At 35.8% G+C, this 17,400-nt stretch overlaps 2 protein-coding genes across 2 annotated transcripts; one reads left to right on the top strand and one right to left on the bottom strand.

Moving 5' to 3' along the window:
• Nucleotides 1–117: 117 nt before the first annotated feature.
• Nucleotides 118–7,089, bottom strand: LOC111336618 (cyclin-dependent kinase 1). Its single transcript, XM_022942744.2, has 7 exons — nucleotides 6,982–7,089; nucleotides 6,015–6,120; nucleotides 4,862–5,139; nucleotides 3,912–4,082; nucleotides 2,332–2,495; nucleotides 1,866–2,007; nucleotides 118–1,169 (listed from the first exon to the last, which is right to left on the bottom strand). The coding sequence occupies exons 2-7, from the start codon at nucleotides 6,076–6,078 to the stop codon at nucleotides 1,032–1,034; spliced, it is 957 nt and encodes a 318-aa protein (XP_022798479.1). The 5' UTR covers nucleotides 6,079–6,120; nucleotides 6,982–7,089; the 3' UTR covers nucleotides 118–1,031.
• A 112-nt stretch (nucleotides 7,090–7,201) lies between these two features.
• Nucleotides 7,202–13,938, top strand: LOC111336640 (oligosaccharyltransferase complex subunit OSTC). The gene is made up of 4 exons (XM_022942764.2): nucleotides 7,202–7,363; nucleotides 8,119–8,192; nucleotides 8,737–8,954; nucleotides 13,803–13,938. The coding sequence occupies exons 1-4, from the start codon at nucleotides 7,225–7,227 to the stop codon at nucleotides 13,822–13,824; spliced, it is 453 nt and encodes a 150-aa protein (XP_022798499.1). The 5' UTR covers nucleotides 7,202–7,224; the 3' UTR covers nucleotides 13,825–13,938.
• Nucleotides 13,939–17,400: the final 3,462 nt, after the last annotated feature.

Raw genomic sequence — 17,400 nt, 5'->3', positions numbered from 1 at the left:
CAATAAAAGAGAAACAACCCTGTCTTTTTCAACATGCCAAGGAAACATTTTCCTTCACTAATACCCAAAAATGACTCATGATCTTAAAGATCATATGGAAATACCATATACAAAAAGTTTCATTTTACAAGTTTTTTTTTATTGTAATCAGCTAGTGTTGGAAAAGATATCATTCAATACACTGTAATGGACAACTGCAATTATACAAAATCCACACAGCAAAGATAACACAGGAGAGGAAATTAAAATTTAAAGGTCTACTCGAAAAGTAACCGGTAGTCTTTAAGATATTTCTGATGCAAATGGAAACTATTTACACTAGGCAAATAAGAGAAAATTGGAGTGTCTGGAGAGAAGAATATATCAAGCTGATTACCCTCAACCTCATGGAGTTTATCTGAAAGGGTTTGCATTGTTACACTTGGAGACCTGATAGAATTCATCCAATTTGCATCTTTCATTGACATAATTCCATGATACAATTTAGCTATTTTGTATTTATTCTTAATTAAATGTAAATTTTGCAAACTACATGTTATGTACAAATTAAAGCAAATAAAATATTGATAAAGCAGTTGATTGATGAGTTATTTTAAAACAAAATGCATATCAAGGCCATTATATATGATTTAATATGATCATCAAAAACAATTGTGTTGCAAGTTTTAGGAATGGAACACAAAAGGGGTTGATTCAAAAATTATATACATTGAACAAAGTATTTCTGATTGTATTTAAAGTCATTTTGTCTCACAGTGAGCTAATCAATGTAGAGGAGGCTCTTAGAGCCATTCAATTACAGGAGGTGAAGGGGTGAAACAACTCCCTTTTAATATGACAGACATTTGCTTACTGCTTAAAAGTAAGTGCTTTAACTGTCATTTTCTATTGAATGTTAGTTTAATAGCACTTTTGTCTAGTACATGTAACAAAAAGGCAGACTACTAGTTGACGAAAAAATTTTCAAGTTCTATACACTTCATGCAAAAACCAATACTAAGAGTGTGATTTCTAAAAAGTGTAAAGCACAGTTAGTTCTCAAACATCAATCCATTCATTGTCATTTCTTTGGTGGCAGGGAGGGTTGACAGGTCCAAGTCATTGAAGAAAGGATGGTCCAAAGCTTCTTTGGCTGATATTCTTTTAGCAGGATCATATTTAAGCATTTTCTAAATTAGAAATGGAAAAATCAAGACTTCAGCTTCAAAGATAAACTTATAAGACTGTGTTATAAGTGGTCTAGTAGGGTTTTAAGGCCTCTTGACTCCTGAGATTTTCTATGTAAGAGTTGTGGGACGATGACATGACTCCAAGCAGCAATTCAACCAACTTATGAATAAGGCCATTGAACACAAATTGAAAACCCACCTCCTAATGTTGCACATTCCAGTGGCAGATTTTTTTTTACCAACATAAATACTCTGAAAGGTTGCCACTTTTTCCCCTAATCAGGCAGAATTTTGCCTAATTGTTACTAGGTAAACCCTTGATTACTTTTAGGCAAATATGGCAATGTTTAAAATCAATGTTTTCTGATTTAATGTTAGCATAGGTATAGCTGTATGCTTTATTGTCAGACTTCCCTTATGGCTGGAAAATTCAGACCACCAATACAGGCTATCACTGAGCAGGATTTTAAGAATACAAGAGCAAAGATATTGATGAATGTTTTGTTATTTTCTCGGTTCCATGTGAAAAAGTTAACTTCTTTTTTTAATTTTGAAAATCCCTATAATTTATAAAAATCTGGTACCCATGCTTAATGCTAATTACATGGTTGTGCATGCTTTGCCAAAGCTGCAAGTGCAAAGGTGTGACAATTACATAGTGTAATAGTTTAAGTCAAATTAAAAAGGAAGATGTACCTCTAAAAGATCAAGCCCATTGTTATCCAACTGTGGTACTACCTTCCTCAGTCCTTCTCCACTCCATCTAGGAAAGTTTTGTTTGTAATCTGGAAGTTGTGATACTCCAGGCCAGTTCTGCTCTGTAGGTGTACCTAGGATTCTTTGAGAATCAAATGACAGACTTTGTAAGAATAACAGGGCTTAGAACAGTAGCACTCGTGCTTGCCATATGAACATGCTTCTATCAGCTCATTAGTGCAAGAGACTGTTAAGAATGACTTGCAAACCATCTGCTATCACTTTTAGTGTTTGTAACATAACTGTTGTTTTCAGCCTCAGAAAATATTTGCACTTAGTATGTGATGCATAAAAATATGTGGTATAACTATAACTTGACCTTGAAATAAGCATGATGAAAGGCAGCCGACTATCATGCAGGTAGAGAAGGAATTTTAAAAGAGATCACAATGTACAGAATACAAACCTGAAAATACGGAAAAGTTGGTCAATTTCTGAATCACCATGAAACAATGGTTTCTTTGTAACCATCTCTGCAAATATACATCCCACACTCCAGATATCAATGGGACATGCATATCGCTGGCCTCCCAGGAGAACCTCAGGTGCACGATACCACAGAGTTACCACCTGACATAAACAAAAACTTCAACTTACAATAACTCTGTTCAACATACTCAGTAAATGGCAAAAAGTCTTTAGACCATAAATTCAAATGAATACCACTTTGAGATCAGTCTGTATATCAGTATACACTTGTAGGTAAAAAGTTAACCAGGTCCTTTAAAAAATGGTTCAAAACAAGCATAGCAACTGCAGAAATCAGGTCAGGAATGGCTGGTAATTAGGTAAGCATGGAGAAGAGATTAATTCTACAATTGTACTATGGGTACCAAATGCCTTATCTAATTGTCTGGGATGGGAAGAAATATATTATTTGGACCTGTGAAGTAAAATTTTAACATATTCAGGGTTTGACACCTGGCTGCCTGCATTACTAGCCACCGGGCTGGTGATTTCTAAAATTTACTAGCCCAAAACACAACTTGGTAGCCCGATCTATTTCTCTCAAGGTCTACTTCAACGCAAACCTTCCCCTAAACTTATTGGCAAGGTCTTTTAAAATGATAAAAAATTACATTTTTTATTTAATTGTGATAACATAATATGCTATTTAAGGAAAAAGCTAAGTAAATTTTCAACTGCGAGGTGATCGTGTGAGGCATTGCAACATTCGTAGGGAGAAGATATTGACCATTAAGCGCAGAGTCTTGCATCTTGTGATGTTTACGATTGACACGCAAGGCAAAAGAGACTCCAGAAGATGAAAGGTTTATGCCTTCTTCATTGGTATTATCATTACAATTTAAACTGTCTTGTTTTTTTAATCAATTGTGAACTTTCAAGTGAACTAATTAATAATTTCTTTTAATTTTTCTACTAGCCAGCAGGCAATTAAACGTGGTTTTTACTAGCCCAACCAATTTTTTTACTAGCCTCGGGCTACCGAGCTAGTGGAGATGTCGAACCCCGATATTCCGCCCATGGGACAGACGAATTATCTCCTTGTTACTAAAAAGAGCATCAACTGAATATTTTCATCTAGTGATGTACCCATTTACTTATTTATATATTTATTTGTTACTAATGATTTTCATAAACCAGTGTACATCTATCAGTAGAAGTGAAAACTTATCAAAGGTTAATTATAACTTCAAACATAAATTTTACTGTGAAACTACCCTGGGTGCCAGAAGGTTTTTCTTTTTTTGCAGTGTAGCCACTAAAAGTGAGCAGCAAACCATCGTAGCTTTGCCACTCACTTTTAGTGGCTTTGCTGCATAAAAATAACCTTCTGGCACCTAGAGTACTGTGAAACAAATTCTGAACAAAAATTTCTCGTCTGAGTTCCATGGACAAAGAACAGACGATTTTCTAAAGGACAAGAGACTTGAATTTTTTTTTTCCTCTGGTGCATTTACATGTCAGTAGTCCCTGCTTGAAAGGCAACAATTTCAAGATTCCGTGCAAAGTTTACTTTCTTACCTCATGAGTGTAAGCTCTTACAGGGATTCCAAACCCCCTCCCAAGGCCAAAATCAGCTAACTTAATGAGCCCGTGCTCATCAATCAAAAGGTTCTGGGGTTTCAGATCACGATGCAAGATTCGACGACTGTGGCAAAAGTAGAGGGCATTTGTGATTTGGTAAAGGTAGCTCTGTAGGAAAATTAATGTAAGGTGTTTTTGTTATTTCACACATATCACATCAATTGTCTTTATTCTTCAACATAAATTCCTATAAATTTTGTAGTATCACCAGTCCATGCCACTAAGTTGAAAAAATAACACAAGTTGTTCATTACTAAGTACATCTACAAGCCTTGGGTTTCATTAATTAAGGGCCTGGGCACCGGGCAAATTGACCAGTTGTGAGGATGGTTTTGCCTACTTGGTTCAACAATCTGGAGGAAAGTTTATCCCATAAAGAAGTTCAGTTCAAAAAGCTTTGCCCAGTTATGAAAACCAGTTGCCCTCCTGCTGAAAACATTAATGAAACCCCTGCATCTAGATCTCATTTTCATTCTCTCTTAACACACATTCTGCCCTGGAAAATTAGTTTTAATCCAATGTTTTTATCATTGCACCCAATAAAATCTTGAATTTCTCATTTTCTGTTCTTGCAAACTGTAATTTGATCATCCAAACAGACAAAAACTCAAAATGGATTTTACTTAAGTCTGTAAAAACTAAATTGCTATTTATTGTCATCCAGGTCATGTAGCATCAGCCCCATTCAAACCAACTTGCAGCTGAACTGACCAGCCTGGGTAAATGTTGTCATTAAACAAATAAATCAGTACCAACTGATGTTCCTAACTTCATTTTTGGGTAATTTTGGCCACCTACATGTAATCATCTCTATTAGTAAAACAACAATTACCAGTGTCAGCCAAATGACACATGCATTGTACACTACTGGAAATTAATTATCATACCTTGATTAAGATATGATCTAGTGGTCCTTTTGTTGAGTCCAGATGCTTCTTAAGATCACAAAGTAGAAATTCAAACACCAAATATAGCTTGGAATCTTCATGTAGAACATGTTCTAGACTAACAACATTTGGGTGACCATTCAGTTCCTTTAGCAATGAAATTTCCCGTACTGCTGTGCTTGGAATTCCTTCATCAGCTAGCTCAAGTCTAATTTTCTTCAATGCAACCAGCTTGTTAGTCCTGTTATTGCGGCCTTTGTACACAACACCGTACGTGCCTATAATGACAAGGTGGGTATAGAATATAAATTTTAATATGACAACTGAGATATAAAAAAAACTTGAATTGTGTAGGTTGCTATTGAAGAGTGCTCTCTTTTTAGGTGGTTTGCATCTCCAAAGCGATAACAATGTACTACTTGCAACACATAAAATCAGACCAAAAATCCCAGCCCTGAGCCTATTCTTTGGCTAATTTAAGAGGTAATGTTACCAGTACATCACTGATACTTCTCGAGATCAGTCTACAGGTTTGCCCAACAAAACCCATCAACAAGATTAAAAGTCACATCTTAGCCACCATAAAGGTACACTGAAGATCACCAAAAAAATTTCTCTCAGTGGTGGGATAGGAGCTGAGTGGAACCATTTCGTCAAGCAGCTGGCTGAGAAGCTTGTAAAGAAGGGCAAGGAACCTTTGATCATAATTATTACAGTTACGTGAATCAGAACATTGCTCTACTTTGAGATATTAAGATTGGTACACACAAGTGTAAGAGGACTTTATTGACAACCACCTCCTAAATGTGAACAAAGCGTGTATCTGTTGTAGTTCAATTTTATCCTTGGTTCAAATTTTATTTTCCTTTGTTCTCGGTCATGTTAATGTATGATATTGGGTTTGAAACAAAGGAAAATAAAATTTGAACCAAGGATAAAATTGAACTTCAACATATCCATTAGTTTTTTTAGATTTTAATTAGACATTTCAATACATTTTTCAATTTTCAAGCATTTGACCATAATTTTTGGTTTAAAATATTTTTAGTGATTATGGTGAATAAGGGATTTTTATTATGAAAGAAAAGTTTCTCTTTAAGCATCATTTTCAACTCCCATTTAAATGTCATCGATTACACAGCTGGTTCATTACCTTCCCCAATCTTTTCTATCTTGGAAAATTCTGACATCTTCAAATCGTCAGTTTTGGATCCCATTCTCAGTTGCTTTTTCGTTACCCTGAATTGAGAGAAACCTACCTACAAAACAAGATAAAATAACAAAATGTACTTAAAATTACAAACGCAAAATTTGTTTCTAGTCACACTGAATATCCTCACAGTAGACAAATGTGGTGTGAGCTAACAACCAACACCTTCACAAAATATTTTTTTTCTGTAATGCACATCTATACAGCGTAATTTCATGTAGAGCACCAGCCTCTGCGATACATTATACGGTAAATATCGGCTACAGCTTGTTTAGAGTCTTGTTGAGCGACCATCCCAATAGTGAATCGCAAGCATACGCACTGTATGTACTAGCAGCGTGATCAACAGAATATTCGAATTTTAGCCATGAAACGTGCGCGCGACAAGGTCCACGTAGCCCCCCATCGCAGGAGAGAAATTATTTTCTTAAAACGACATAACGAAGAAAGTGACATTAATTTTTCACTGCAAAATCGATGCAACAGTTAATAAGTGCCACGTGAAAAATCTGAAATCTACATATCAAAGCGTGCTAAAGTTGTTCCAGTTTCCAGCATATTGTATTCTTAAACTGTATTTGCGAAGAACTTTGTCAAAAGGGAGAATACTTGTTTGGCTTACATGCTTAGCTTAAAGGGTCTTAAATTCCAACGAATGAACCTATAGATCGAGAAATCGGAGTTGCTGTTCGGTTGGAATTCGCCTTACTGAAACGAAAGTCCACAGTAGGCGATGCCTAACGGAAAAAAATTAAATACCATTTATCATTGGCGAAGGAAGTTTTCTTCAGTTGAAATGCAAACTAAAACGACCGCGCACTGTAATCCTCAGTTAAATCAAAGGTGTAAGTCAAAATCGTGGCAAGAAGAAAATTGATAGATATTCAATTATAAAAAGATGTTGACAAACCTTTACGAAGCGTTTCCAAGATGAAGGCCAAGTGCGTGTTGTCGTAGATTTGTATTTGAAAATAGCGGCGTTTGAATCCTTGACCAATCAGATCTCAGAATTAAACTCTTCCTCAGTTTACCACGGACAACTCTTGGATAAAGCTTGATAAAACACTAGTTATAATTGGACAATAACTCGAAGCGCTGGACCAATCAAATCTGTTTTCATACCCATTCCTAATCCTTTCTCTTCCCTTTCAAAATGGAGGCTTTATATGGTATACCCTTTCACATTTTAGAAGTCCCTAACCTCAAATTGAAGAAGCCAGGATGGGTAAAACCACCATCGGCTATGGTGGTCTTTGCCTTTGTTCTCTTGTCATATTTTTTGGTCACTGGGGGTAAGCTATGTGATAAAGTTTCTCGTTACATGCCTCTCTAAAGGATCAAAATTGAAATTAACTCAACTGCAACTGGCTATCCAAAAAAAGTAACTATCAAATAGAAGAGTTGATCGTGATTATAGATTCTTAACTTGGAATTCTCTTATAATTATACACTTGCCTAAATAGTGCATGTTTATCGGTAGCTGAAGAAGAATATCATATGGGTTTGTTTACTAAAGTAGATCGGTCCCATCTAGGGGATACATACGTGGCACTGTAAAGCGTGACATGAAATGTATTTCGAAATTAATGATCAAATAGTGCCCTGGGACAGGCATCGAAAGTATTCATTCACTATTTTATTTTCATTTGCATTGCCACATGTCAAGTATAACAAAACAGATATTTAATTGATAAAATCTGTTATTGATTCCTTAACCCTTTACCTCACATGAGTGTCCAAGACAGAATTTTTCGAGCAGCCAAATGTTGAGAATAAAGAAAAATAGAAATTAAAGGATAACCAGTTGATCCAATATCAAATTCTCCAAACTAGCATCATGGGAATCCTATGGCAGACAGTAAGGAGAATTACTAATGAGATCTTGGGAGTGAAAGGGTTAACCAATACTTTTAACATAATGTAAATCTGATTTGTGTTTCTCTGTATATTTGATCCTGGATTAAAAAAAAAATTATTATCAGATTTGTTAACTTTTGATGATAGAGTGCCACAAGATTTCTCATGGATCTTTGATGTTGTCTCCCAGGTATCATTTATGATGTGATTGTAGAACCACCTAGTGTTGGAAGCACAACCGATGAGTTTGGTCACAGCAAACCAGTGAGTACATACCCTGAACTCAAAGGTGAAAGCTAGGGCATGTGCAAGGGGATCAGTTTTGGGTACTTTGGCACCAATTTTACACAGCCAATTTCTAAGGCAATCATAAGAAACAACAATGGTCTTGCACAAGAACTAAGAGAAAATTCAATCATTCATGAAATATAAAAAGGGGAACAAAATTATAGAAAAGGAATACTCAAGACTTTTGGAACACAAAACTTATTTGTACATCTGTTGATATACCATTCTGTTTAGAACTTTTCAAAACAGGTATATGCCTCTAAAACACTAGTACTTACTGGCTTGTGTTTTTTTTTTGTTACTTCTGTGAGATAACTAGGTTCTGACACCCTAAATGAACACCACTTGGTCATGCACAGACATTTGACCACTGCATTCATTTCCCTGCTTCTCAGAAACCAAATGACTTAAAAAACAATGAGAAATGTACTGTTTGTTTGTTATGATTTTACTCTTCTGAACTTACTGAAGACACTCATGTTTTATAAAGCAACTTCTTGTGTTCCTTTTATTTTCCTAGGTTGCTTTCATGCCCTACCGTGTAAATGGTCAATACATCATGGAAGGCCTGGCGTCAAGTTTTCTGTTTTCAATGGGTGGACTAGGCTTTATTATCCTGGATAAATCAAATGCTGTTGGCATGTCTAAACTTAACAGATTTCTGTTGCTGTTCCTGGGCTTTGTCTGTGTCCTAGTGTCATTCTTTACATGCAGAGTTTTCATGAGAATGAAACTGCCGTGAGTATCACATTTTTTTTCCACTTACCGCTAGATATGCTAACATGGCTTTGCTGGTCAGTTTTGTACACAATTGCTTGTAATTCTAGTGAATGCATACTATCTCTTACTAATCTTATCTTCTTGATCCAGACTGTTTGTTTTGCCCTCTCTCCCCTCCTTACTTCCTCATAAAGGATTGATAGCTTAAAATACAGAAGACAAAGTCATATCAAGATATCTCTGTTGTGCATGACAATTTTGGGGAACAATTTTTTGTAACAAGAGACAGCTGTAAATGACTAACTTGCATCAAAAGCAAATGGGGTCAATTTGAAATTGTTGTTCAGTTTTTAGCAAGTTGAGCACTTAGGAAAGTTAATTATTCAGAATTTCATTTTCCCACAAAAGTTAAGAACATGAGGCAGTAAATTAAAGATTTTTTTGATGAAAAAAATAACTGAAAATTCTTAGTGGCTGTCTCAGTGTGGCCCAGGAAAATGGCCATCACAGCATGCATGGCATCCAAGAGATTTAATTCGAATTGTGATTTTATGACTGGTTCATCTGAGGTTTTTTTAAAAATACATGCACCTTAACTTTCAAATCAAGATAAAATTGCAGTGTTAACAAGTTAAGTTGAATCTGATGTGCATTTGTACTGTTGGAAGATCTTACATGTACATTCTAATCGCTCCCTGGATTGAGCAGGTTATGATGTCTGTTAAAAATAGGTCCGCAAAGCGTACATGCGTCTAGTGTGGGAATATGTTTTACCTACTAACACTAATGTGAATGGTTGATACATGTATTTCAGTTTGTATACTTGAAGAGAGTTCTGTAGAGAGTAGGTTCAATACATTTTAATTGAAGTGCTGCGGGTCGCGATAAAAGTGTTCCATAAGGGAAGTTCACCATGAAATAAGCATTTTTTTTTCCAGAAATAATTGTATTCTTTATCAAATTCAACTCTTTACCTGTCAGGCCTTAACATGGACATAACGTGTTAACATGTTATAGTAAACTAACTGTTTTTCTATCAACAACCATTACTTTCCTCACTGATTCAGTTAACAGCAGTAATTTTGAAAATCAATTAGGTACCAGGTTTCATAGCAGCTGGATAGTTGCTTGCATAATGATCCCCAGGATTTCGGTCAAATCTAACATGAACATGAGCGTAATGTGCTAATCTCATATGTAATGAACTTAAAACTTGGAGTGTACCCAATAGGTAAAGGAATGCTGCCCAGAGATAATGTATCTAATAAGAACATAAACAATTACAATCCACCAATGAAACTATAAGTTTATTTGGCTATTCAACAGTTACAGAAATAGTTCTCCTTAACCTTTTTTGTTTGGTTGGAAACAATTTGTGGATTCATTTGTCACTAAAGGTTGTGCTTTGAGGTTTTCTCAATAATTATGCTCTTTGAGCTGTAACAAGTATTAAAAAACTGAAACATGAACATCAACAATGTTATAATGTAAGAGGTGTAAAAAGAAAAAAATGACTAATAACAACTGAGTAAATAACCTACTTTTTGGTTGCATGTTTCCTGAGAGGGAAACTCCTTTTGTTTTCGGTTTATGTTAATTCATCTCAGTTAATGACACTCCTGTTTGGAGTACTTTGCAATTATTAGGTCTCGGCTTATAGCCGAATGTTTTGTGTTTATTTTTATTTCAATGCAACAGCTGCTGACATGAAGAAGTTTAGGGTCTCGGCTTATAGGCGAATAAATACGGTATAACCACTACAACTCCTGTATGATAGATAAGAATTTCTCATTATTCCTTTTTAAAAGGTTGAAAAATAAGAATATATAACAAAAATAATTTTTGGATGATAAAAATGACTGTCGTAATTTCTGTTTCTGTTTCATTTGGATTTCACAATTATAGTGTTTTTTGCTAAAACCTAAAAAAGAAGAAAATGTAGCAACAACTAGTTCTGGATGTTAAAAATTTCCATTATTCCTGTTTCTATGTGATCTGGAGATAATTTTGTTTGCTATTACACATCAGTAAGCATTTACTTCAAGAATAACTTCCACAATTTCTTGGCTCTGTGGACCTCTGTTGGTGTGTAGATCACAGTAGATTACTCTAAATTGAAAGGAAAGAAATAAACAATTAGCTAAAGCCACTTAAAGATTGTCAAAACTCTTTATGACAACGCAATATAAAAGAGAAATTCATCACAAAGACACATACGGAAAAACAAGAATTTTTTCAGGAAAATCAAAGCAAAGGCTTGGTTGCCAGAGAAAAAAACCGTTGGACCACCCAGGGGAAAAGTTATCTGTCAGTTAGGCAGGGGACGTTAACAAACCCACTTCACGAGGTTACTGTGAGGTGGTCTGGCCTGTTTATTAGGAATTGGGGGGAGGGGGCATCTGTAAAATTTCTTCTTTATTAATTGTAAACTGCAGCTAGCAGTCTGGAAAAAGTCCCCCATACAGTGTTGTAAAGCGCATTAGAATATTGCATGGAAATGCACTATAGAAATTGATATTATTATTATTATTATTATTATTATTATTATTATTATGAATTACATTGTGATGTTCAACAGGATAAAGATTAGGGATGCATAATTGAGACACAAAAGTACCTCTAATTAGCTCTCTTCTGATCGATGGAATCCCTGACAATTCTTAAAAACTAAGGAAATCAAAGGTAATTTATTGAATTGAACATTTTTCGTTTTGTTCAATAATCCACGATAAGATTGACATGTTGTCTTCTAACCCAGACCTAACTAATTACGCCTGCAGACTTAGCATGACTTCGAAGTTTTTGATTTCTTGGCGCTTTGGAATGCATTTCTTGGCTTCATCTTGAATGGAGTTGAATTGTAAAAAAAATTTAACTCAACTTTCTTTCATATTTTCAATCTTTAGTCAGAAATGTTTACTTTTTAAGTTTTGAGCGAACAGATTTGACACCCCTTTTGTTACCTGAGACGCAACTTGTCTAGGAATACTTGTAAAATTTTAATAGCTGTTTTGGGTCGTGTGATTTGCGGGTGCTGGGATTTAGAAATTTACTAGACGGCTTCAGAAAATACAAAGGAATATTCTTATTAATGTTACTAGTAAGTGAATGCGTTGTGTTTTTTAAACTGGGAGGCATCTTGCAGTTTTATATCAGATCCACTGTTTCACGCCGGTGTGAATCGAATGTAGATTACTACATTTATAATTTCACAGCCTCAGAGCACAAAATTTAAAACCGAAAATCATACAACATTTAAAGGACAACCAAGTCCTCATCAGGTAACCAAAGCCAAAGATTAGGTTGTTTGGCATTTGCCATAAGGGCAACCTGGATTTTTTCCGATTGGAAATGCGGCGCTGTCTTTGAAGCGTTGTTGTTACGTTGGTGGTGACGAAGACGGCAGTCATCGAATAATCAAAGGCATCTTTCAAAGCCTTTAATTTAGCCAAATTTGTTCCAACTTTGAAAACTGTGGAATACTGAAATACGCATTCAGAGGAAATTCATTATAAAGTTAGAAAAGAACACCGCTTCACTTACCTAGTTCACCATCCACGCGTGGGTTTGACAATGCACAACTATGGTGCCCAGTAAGGGACATCAGATAAAAAACACTTTTTGTAACAAGCAGTGCTACTTATTTATCTAGCACTGCCACTTATTTATCTGGCACTGTTACTTAATAAGTGGCAGTGCTAGTTATTTATCTGGCACTGCTACTTATTTATCAGGCACTACTACTTATTTATCTGGCACTGCTACTTATTTATCTAGCACTGCTACTTATTTATCTGGCACTGCCACTTATTTATCTGGCACTGCTACTTAGTAAGTGGCTGTGCTACTTATTTATCTGGCACTGCCACTTATTTATCTGGCACTGCCACTTATTTATCTGGCACTGCTACTTAATAAGTGGCAGTGCTACTTATTTATCTGGCACTGTTGTAAGTAGCAGTGCCAGTTATAAGTGGCAGTGCCAGATAAATAAGTGGCAGTGCCAGATAAATAAGTGGCAGTGCCAGATAAATAAGTGGCAGTGCTGGATAAATAAGTGGCAGTGCCAGATAAATAAGTAGCACTGCCACTTATTAAGCACTGCTTGTTACAAAAAGTGTTTTCATCTGATGTCCCTTACTGGGCAGCATACTTAACGTTGAAAGCTAACATCACATTTTCATTGACTTGGTGTTTTCTTCTCGTTTCCGAATTCCATTGGTCTCGACTATTCCTCGCTCTTTTTTTTTTTTCTTGAATGGGATTCGTCGTTGTTTCTTCCTTTCCAACTTCTAGTGATTCTAAATCGACTTCTTACACTTTTTCTGGTTAACATTTTCTTTCCCTGTCCTGTCGACCATCACAAAATGTATACTTCAGTGTGGCCTTACTGGTATGACGTCATAATTTGTGGTATATGAAGTATTTTTCGAAATTTTTTGCACTCTTCCATAGGTGTCTTCGTGCTAAAGCACTAGACACCAAAAATAGTCTCTTTGGAGGAAGTATGCAAATGGTTTAATTGGTGCATGTCACTAAAAATCAACCAGTACATTCTTTTTGGAAGTGATCAAGGCAACAAAAAGCTAACTTGATGTAATTTCAAAAGTGAATATTTTTGCATTTTCAGTTGACGTTTTTGTGTCCCTTGTTTGCTTTTTTGGGGGTTGTGGATACGGGAGTCTGACTTCAATTAAAGGTGCATGCACAAGTACTCATTAGTTAATTCCTATGTCTTTGTTTGCCATTCTCGTGAGTTGAAAAATATCCAATGACTTGCTCTGACCAGAAATCAAATCCATAATTTACACACGACTAATATTTCTGAACAGTTTTTAATACTGACCCTGTTATTTACCACACTAGGGGCTACATGCAAGTTTACTAAGAAGGGAAGACTTCAAGAATCTTATCATACAGTCTCTACTGGACAACAATCAAATTGTTATCGCGTTTAGCTTAGCCTATATTCTCTTGTTTAATAAAACCCTTTTATGAACAAGTTTGTAAATGCAGCGTCATCTGGTTTGGTAGTAAGGTCATATTAAACTGGGGATTTGATCCGTCCATCAACAAATGTTTGTTTGAAAGTATCAAAACCTTTTTGAGCTATCATGTCAGTTATTATGACTGTTTATTCTAAGATGAGCGAGAAAGAAGCTTATCCTTATTTTTAATTCCATCAGTGAAATGGAATATTCCCTTTTGTTGAATTGTAATAATGAATTTAGATCATGTTTGGTCAAATTGCCCGTTTGGTTTAGTTAATATGCTTCAGATGAAATGGTTTTTATTAGAGTTTTCCACTGATCATCTTTCTTATTTGCTTTCACAAAGAGAGTTTTATTTGAAAGAAACAGAATTTAAAAGAAAGGAAGAGGCACGCGATTTGCCAATTCAAAAAGATTTTCTCGCGACACACTTGCTGACTTGCATTTCTTTCACAAGAAACTGACCACGAATATGCACGGTTGACTGACTTAAGTAAACCTATATTCTTTTGCACCGTATCTAACTTTGAACATTGACAATTGCAAAAAAAAAGTTGCAATTTATGGTATCAACAACGTCACTTTTGGTCAAAATTTAATTTGATTTGCTCCTTAGGCCTTAATATTTTGTTGCCAAATCCTAAACGAAAAGTATTCTTAAATTTCGAATTTTATGGGGAAAGTAACAGCAAGGCTTCCTATTGAGGATTTACCTTCTCCATTTGATTATAATACAGTGTTTCATTGTTATTATTCCACTCTCGTTATTTAGATCACAAAATTGGAGCATGCTACTTTCAACTTTTTCTATGAGTATCGCTTATCATCCGAGATTGACTTCAACAAGTGGAAATGACTGGAAACTGAACACGCTTTTTTGTTCGTACAAACATCGACTACAAAATAAATATGACAAGTTTTAAATCGGAGTCTCATTTTCACGGTTTTTGGGAGAGTAGCCAGCATTCAAAGTGTGCATGCAAAATAAAAAAGGCTTGAAGGATCTCTACTTTATTCATATTACACTTATTCTCTTTTAGTATCTGTCAGCTGGAATTAGTTTTTTAGCTGTGTAATCGCATTCTCTTCTATATGGCTGCCGGTGCAGGAATGCGTTTCCTGAGTGTTATCATTTTACCAACAGTACTTCATTTAAAATCAGTGAAGTATAATTATAACACCCTCAAAAGCATTTTTTCTAACCCCCTCCGGTGTTTTGTAATCGGTATCTTCCTTCGACTGTATTTGTTGTGTTACCCTGCTGGCAGAGGCGTTTATTTGTTAACTTCCACTACGGTCCACGTAAAAATAAAGTCCTCTGCGCTCCGCCTGTTAAATCTTGTTCGAGCATGCGCCTGGGAATTATTTAATTTAATTTAACGTAATTTAATAACTTCTAGAGCGCTATTTTCATTCAATGATCAACAGCGCTTAACAACTTAAAATACTACAGTAAATTCAAATTTATAAAACTAATTACATGTACATTTGAGGCGAGAGTACATGTGAGGGTACATGTGAGGCGAGAGTAGTCCAGTGGTGAGTGGGCTGGACTCTGGGTCAAATGGCCCGGGTTAAAGTCCTGGCTGGGGCTTGACGTTGTGTCCTTAAGCAAGAGGCTTCACTCACATTGCTTCGTCTTCTCGGATAGGACGTAAAGCCGGAGGTCCCGTCTCCTGCACCTATCAATTAGTTAATTTCGGCAGGGGACGTTAAAGAACCCACATCACGAGATTACTGTGATGTGGTCTGGCCTGTTTACTGGGAAGGGGGAGAGGGGGCATCTGTAAAAATTTCTTCTTTATTAATTGTAAACTGCCGCCGGCAGTCTGAAAAAGTCCCCGCACAGTGTTGTAAAGCGCATTAGAGCATTTACATGGAAATGCGCTATATAAATCGATCTTTATTATTATTATTATTATTACATTAATATTAACAATGTATGTTAAAAATAATAATATGGAATATCCCTAATAAGGATCTTAATTAGGAATAAGGATCTTAATAAGGAACTTAATTAGTCAGAACTTAATTAGTCAGAACTTAATTAGTCAGACAAGGGTACTTTGAGAAAGCTGCACAAAATAAATAAGTTTTCAGCTTACATTTAAAAATGGAAAATGATTGAATATCACGTAATTCAGCTGGCAGAGCATTCCATAAGTACGGGGCAGCAGCAGAGAATGATCTGTACTCCAACGTGGCAAGCATTTTCCCCTTAGGAGGGTCAAGTAATAAACTTTGATTTGATCTAAGATTATATACAGACCTAGGCTTGATGTTAATTAGTTCAATGATATACCTAGGCGCCCCTCCATGAATAGCTTTAAATGTTAAAATTATGATCTTAAAATGAACACAATGTTGTACTGGTAACCAGTGAAGTTGACAAAGCGCAGGAGAAATATGCGAATACTTACTTAAACTCAGTACAAGTCTAGCCGCAGCATTCTGCACACGTTGCAATTTGGCTATTTGCGACTTAGGAAGGCCATACAAAAGTCCATTACAATAGTCTAAACGACTAGTGATAAAAGCATGAATAAGCGTTAATAACGAATCGCGAGATAAATAATTCTTAATCCTCCTAATATTATGTAGGTGATAAAGTGCGGAATTACAAATTTTATTAACGTGCGTTGACATAGACAACTTATTATCAAACCATGCACCGAGATTTCTAACACATGAACTAGGGTAAATATCACAATCACCAACAGAAATATTCCATTCATCGTTGATCTTACCTAATTGTTGTCTAGTTCCTATTAAGATCAACTCAGTTTTATCGTCATTAATCATTAGCCTATCCCTAATCATCCAATTTCTTAAATCACAAATACATCTATTCATAGCACCGACAGCTTCATCAAGACTAGACTTATCATCAGACTTGAAGCTAAGATACAATTGCGTATCATCGGCAAAGCAATGCACACTAGGAAGATGTTTCTTTATGATAGCGAATAGCTTTGATGCATAAACTATGAATAATAAAGGTCCAAGGCAAGAGCCCTGTGGAACGCCACAGTCCAATTCAAAATAATTGGACAGAGTACCATGTATAAGTTTGTGGATAATCTGATTTGCAAGTTTGTGGATAATCTGATTTGCAAAACCAGTCAGAACCTGTTTTAAACACGTTTTTATGCACACGCATCCTATTTAGCTATATTGTTGGCCGAGTACTACCGGGAACTAATTTGTTTCTAAGCAACAGGCCGCGCATGCTCGAAGAAGATTTAACAGGCCGAGCACAGAGGACTTTATTTTTACGTGGACCGTAGGGGAAGTTAACAAATAAACACCTCTGCCAGCAGGGTATTATTGTGTTGACTAAATTTTTTTTTCCATGGTCGGCTAAGAGGTTTTATTACACGACTCGGGCAGTCAGAGGGCCAATAACTAAAATCAACCAATCAGACTGCTCTATTGCCGGTCCAATATTCTCTCAGTATTGGACCGGGCACTGT

The sequence above is a fragment of the Stylophora pistillata genome, chromosome 1 (assembly GCF_964205215.1).
Source record: "Stylophora pistillata chromosome 1, jaStyPist1.2, whole genome shotgun sequence".
Classification (NCBI taxonomy): domain Eukaryota; kingdom Metazoa; phylum Cnidaria; class Anthozoa; order Scleractinia; family Pocilloporidae; genus Stylophora; species Stylophora pistillata.
The sequence above is the reverse complement of the archived record's forward strand: the minus strand, read 5'-3'. Positions and strand labels throughout refer to the sequence as shown.

Coding starts and splice junctions, on each gene's coding strand:
- LOC111336640 (XM_022942764.2), top strand. CDS start 7,225: ATGGAGGCTTTATATGGTATACCCTTTCACATTTTAGAAGTCCCTAAC. Junction 7,364..8,118: donor ATATTTTTTGGTCACTGGGG/GTAAGCTATGTG, acceptor GTTGTCTCCCAG/GTATCATTTATGATGTGATT. Junction 8,193..8,736: donor AGTTTGGTCACAGCAAACCA/GTGAGTACATAC, acceptor TTATTTTCCTAG/GTTGCTTTCATGCCCTACCG.
- LOC111336618 (XM_022942744.2), bottom strand. CDS start 6,078: ATGGGATCCAAAACTGACGATTTGAAGATGTCAGAATTTTCCAAGATA. Junction 4,083..4,861: donor TAGATCATATCTTAATCAAG/GTATGATAATTA, acceptor ATTTTCCTACAG/AGCTACCTTTACCAAATCAC. Junction 1,170..1,865: donor ATGGGCTTGATCTTTTAGAG/GTACATCTTCCT, acceptor TTTCTAATTTAG/AAAATGCTTAAATATGATCC.